General features: G+C 41.5%; 1 protein-coding gene across 2 annotated transcripts in view; it reads right to left on the bottom strand.

Moving 5' to 3' along the window:
* Window positions 1-14: 14 nt before the first annotated feature.
* Window positions 15-5,000, bottom strand: part of LOC119572299 — a 13,187-nt gene continuing 8,201 nt past the window's right edge. For both annotated transcript variants that reach the window (XM_037919319.1, XM_037919320.1), the window contains 9 exons: window positions 4,803-4,980; window positions 4,527-4,658; window positions 4,044-4,310; window positions 3,717-3,947; window positions 3,394-3,616; window positions 2,797-2,969; window positions 2,333-2,443; window positions 1,770-1,879; window positions 15-663 (listed from right to left, as the gene is read on the bottom strand). In XM_037919319.1, coding sequence (XP_037775247.1) covers window positions 93-663; window positions 1,770-1,879; window positions 2,333-2,443; window positions 2,797-2,969; window positions 3,394-3,616; window positions 3,717-3,947; window positions 4,044-4,310; window positions 4,527-4,658; window positions 4,803-4,980 — 1,996 coding nt within the window. In that variant the 3' untranslated portion in view covers window positions 15-92. The remainder of the gene's footprint in view (window positions 664-1,769; window positions 1,880-2,332; window positions 2,444-2,796; window positions 2,970-3,393; window positions 3,617-3,716; window positions 3,948-4,043; window positions 4,311-4,526; window positions 4,659-4,802; window positions 4,981-5,000) is intronic.

Here is a 5,000-nt window from a genome sequence, read left to right as displayed (position 1 = left end):
AATCATACAGGCTAGATTTTATTATTTTTTTATTCTTAAAGATAGATATGAAGTAAGGATTTTTCTATCCACTCGTCCATACCTCTTGGTGGTTAATCAATTGCTCTCATTGTTTCCAAACACTTCTCGAACTCTTGGATGACAAGATCCCGTTCGCTGGCAATTTTGTAATAGTATAACGAAATCCACAAAACATCCGCCAGCATACCGAAGCTGATGCTGAAAATATTGAAGAATTCGTCATACGACCTGACCTCCTTGTTTATTTCCCGTTGATTGCCATTGTTGGCCATTACGTCCAGTTTCATCCAAGCTGGCAGGGGATTCTGGCCCTTATCTTCCATGGCTGGAGTCACTGGTTCCTGCCCGGTCCACGACGGAAGAGGGAATTTCTTCTTGGGAGGCTGGTACAGCGCAGGACCGGGAACAACGTCCCCGGCTTCCATGCCAGATTCCAGGCCCTCCTCCTTTGCCCTCCTGACGGACCTTCGGATGAGGAAGAGGACCGAGTGGTGGAGGACAACGAGGAAGAGGCGGACGATGATGATGAGGAAAATCACGTCGATGGCTTTGTGGGAGGCAGAGGCCGGGACGGTGGCGGCGATCTGCGAGAAGAGGGCCGCCACCACGATCAGGCACGAGAGGGTCACCATGATGCGGTCGCTGTGGAGGGGCGGAGAGAAGGAGGCTGGGGATTATAACTCACGAGACTATCCATGCAGGGAGAGGAAGAGGGAGGAAAGGGAGAAGGTGAGGGTCAGGGTGAGAGAAGGGGCAGGGTGAGGGACAGGGGGTGAAGGAGGGGGTGCGGGAGAGGGTGAGGGAAAGGGAAAGTGAGATACATAGGAAAATGGTTAGGAAGAGGGAGAGGGAGGGAAGAGGAGGAGGATAGAGATAGATATATAAGCAGATAGGGAGAGAGTTGAAATAATGCTACTGGTTAAAAAAAATATTGCAGGATGGTTGTATGCAAACATAAGACCATGAGATAGGTGTAATACAGGTAACTGAAGTTGCAGAATAATTTGATTAAGATATTCTTATCTGTTAATATGTAGCTAATATATTTTTATTCATCTCTAAGTATCTCAAAATTTCAGTTATCTGTAGCTAACAATATCTGCAAATACTGAAAATGAATATCCACATTCGCAAATATTGAAAAAAAGACATCAGATCTACCTCTACAGTGTGTGTATGTGTGTGTGTGTGTGTGTGTGTGTGTGTGTGTGTGTGTGTGTGTGTGTGTGTGTGTGTGTGTGTGTGTGTGTGTGTGTGTGTGTGTGTGTGTGTGCGTGCGTGTGTGTGCGTGCGTGCGTGCGTGTGCGTGCGTGGTGCGTGCGTGTGTGCGTGCGTGTGTGCGTGCATGTGAGCGTGCGTTTGTGCGTGCATGTGTGCATGCACGCAAGGGTGCGTGAACGTACGTGCGTGTGTTAGTACTTACTTCAAGGACCCCTAAATCAAAGTTATTAACTAAGATAATGTTAGAACCAGAAATTCCAGAGCAAACCAAACCAAAACGCGAAGAAGATCGATATATCCCGACCAATACGTTTAATGGCCATGCAGGAGTGAGGACGACATACGAGAGGCCAGGTTATAGTCTTACTCTGACAAATCTCACTGAACATGCATTCACAAATATAAGGTTGAAACCAAAGAGGAAGAGGGCGATGAAGAAGAAAGAGAAGAGAAAAAGAAAGAAAAAAAAATGAAGAAGAAAAGAATAGAGCATGCACTTCTACACTTCATAAAACAAGGATTAATACCTGAAGTTTTCATGGCTGAAGAACTGGGTCATGTAGCCGATGAGGGTCAACACCAAACACGGGCTGAAGGTCGTGAAGACGTAAGAAGCGAAGCGTCTTCTGAGAAGAACCTGAGAATTGAGATTGGTAAGGTTATTTGCATATCGATAGTATTTCTCCCCTTTTCTAACTTTCTCTCTTTATTCACGCACACGCACGCGCGCGCACACACACACACACACACACGCACACACATATGTATATGTATATATATATATGTGTGTGTGTGTGTGTGTGTGTGTGTATGTGTGTATGTGTGTGTGTGTGTGTGTGTGTGTGTGTGTGTGTGTGTGTGTGTGTGTGTGTGTGGATGGATGGATGTGTATATATAGCTATATATATTGTATTGTACATTATTTCATATATTATATTATATATACGAGTATATATGTATGTATATATGTATACATGCACACACACACACACACACACACACACACACACACACACAATACACATACATATATATGTATATATTTATATGTGTTTGTATATACATATATGAATATATTAATTAGTTTTACCTGGAAATTAACTGTTGTGACGTTACCGCTGTCATCGGCGTGAGGTGTGTAGCAGAACTTGGTCGGTGTTATAAGGGGAAGCTTTTTGGACAACGGCGCGGCTGACAAGTCCTGGAGATAGCACCAAAAACCTTTTAGTTGGCTTTCTTTAATCAGTCATGGTTAAGATAGATTCATATTATGATAGTTATACTGTATATGTATGTCTGTGTATATACATGTAAAAACTTTTATATGTATATAGGTATGTATGAATACATGTATTGCATATATGTACATATTTACACACGCGCGCGTACTGTATTCAGCGCGCTCGCATGCGTGTGTGTTTGTCTAATGAGTACATTCATTATCATATCTTAAGCTAAAATTCACTGGGAGATCTAAACTTTAAAAAGAAAGGGGGAAATAGTGATGAATATAATAATAGTAGCAATAAAACTATATTTATAAAGGATACTCACAATATCGCGAAAAACAGCCTTGAAGGATCTGCTAAACTGCCGAAGCGAAATGTTAAGAGAACACACATGGACGTCGAAGGGGAAGAGATCGAGTTCGAAGTGACACTTATACGAAGCTTCGAAGGTTTCAATCAATTTCAAGAAGGCGTCTCGATCCGCGTTGTACGTATATCCTGCATGAGTTTGTTTTATATGACTATCTAATGCTTTCTGTATGCATATCCTGCAAGTGTTTGTATTTTGAATAATCTCATCTGTCTCTTTCTGTTTTTATATGAATGTTTACATGATGGTTTCGTTCGACAGGGGTCTATACTATAATAGAAAAGAACGACAGCCATCAGCAAACATATGATTTAACGATATCGTATTATGGAAACTAAGTTAAGTTTATTCTTATTAGAAGCCTCAATACGTGTGTATTCCCTAAATTTGAAGTTCACTCATACCCTTTGATGTGAACGGTTTGTATTGGTTTACGTAATTGTTAAGAATACTCACATACATGAAAATAGGAAACGCAATCATCCAGAAGGTGTTACTATAAACTAACATTGAATCTACATTGCTACTTCGATATCTCCATCCAGTACTTACCCTCCAGCCCATTTTGTGTTCTTATAGTACCAGGCGTTTCTCGATGGGCCAGAACGACGTCCCTCACATCGCTTCTCCTAAGGTGAGCTAGAATATCCTTAAATACGGCGTTCTTGAGTTCGATAGACGGCACCCAAATGTCGGACATATCGATGACATTTTCGGAGGCCGTTGCGCTTATCTGGGACAGGTCAATTCTCCCGTCTCGCCAGCTGGTGTGAAACTGTTGGGGAAAGTCGTCAAAGTACGGTCCGGTAAAAATGCAGTTTGAGTAGTCCTGCATCTAAATGAATACTTATACTTTGAATGGTAATATTCCGTACCTCGGCATTTACCCTGAATACGTTCTCATAGACATCGACCTCAAGGACTTCCATCGAGGCCACAGTGAGGTTAAGATCCGTGAAGAATTTATGAGGACGCTCCTTGCGATATGTGATAGGCAGGGGCAGCATAATAGAGCACTCCTCATCGCTGCTGTCTGAACATTCTTCTATTCCGTTGCAGCGATTGCTCAGGTCAATGCACAACCCATTATTACATGTAAATTCGTCCTATTAGGAGGGAAAATTAATGCATGTTTTGATTACATGTAAATACCTTTCCATATCATAAGAATTTCTGAGATCTTATGCACAGAACTAACCTACCTTTGAGCAAGCAGTGAAGGTAAAAACCCGCTTTTTTTTATTCTCATATTCCCATTCGAAACGACCAACAGGTTGCAGTCCAGTGTTAACTGCAGAAGCCACCATTTGGCCTCTTGAATCTAAAAGAGTAAGTAAATCCCCGTCTACACGTATTTGCCTCCCAGACAAAGCAAGAAACGAAGGCTTTAAACTATATGGGATGTGGTAAAAGGCTTCCTCCACTTTATCACTGTCAGCACGGATTTCAAAGGTCATGGTCTTCGGTACCTACAGAATAAAGTAAAAAAAAAAATACTTGCAGTTAATTTTCGAATGCGTGCCTTGCCGTATTTCAAGAGCGCAAAAATGTTCTTCCTCACTTATTTCATTAGATACTCTTAATAATTATACATTGTCCTGAACCTTCCATTTTTGTACTTAGCTGTTTTCTCAACTGAAACGACTTCTCGAGATTAGTCTTCTAACTATATTGCTATAACTTACCTCACATGTCATTGCTTTTAATCCATCCAGACAGCGATATGGCAAAATACTGAAGGAGCCTTCATGAGCCATAAAGCTAAAACAGTCAGAACCCCAAGAAGAAAGCAGAGACGTATTGTTCTGCATTGCGATCTGTAAAGTATGAATCACATATGCCTATATTTTGTCTGAGTGTGTGAGCATGTATATATTTATGTATGAACGGAGGTAAGGATGCATTCTGCAGATGAAAAAAAAAGCATGATCATTTAACCGCAAAAGGAAAGTAATGGTTACCTTTACGAAAAAATCTAAAGCTCGTGGGTCAGAGTTATTGGGTACGTTTCCACCGTAAGCACGGCAATAATCTTGTGCCTCGAAGTAGTTCATCTCGGAATACCCCATTATCATATACTTATTTTCTCTGCGGGGAACACACAGGTCTTCTTCGTTGACCTCTGCGACCTCCAAGAACCTGGATTATCAATTAGCAAT

Source organism: Penaeus monodon, chromosome 4 (assembly GCF_015228065.2).
Source record: "Penaeus monodon isolate SGIC_2016 chromosome 4, NSTDA_Pmon_1, whole genome shotgun sequence".
Lineage (NCBI taxonomy): Eukaryota > Metazoa > Arthropoda > Malacostraca > Decapoda > Penaeidae > Penaeus > Penaeus monodon.
The sequence above is the reverse complement of the archived record's forward strand: the minus strand, read 5'-3'. Positions and strand labels throughout refer to the sequence as shown.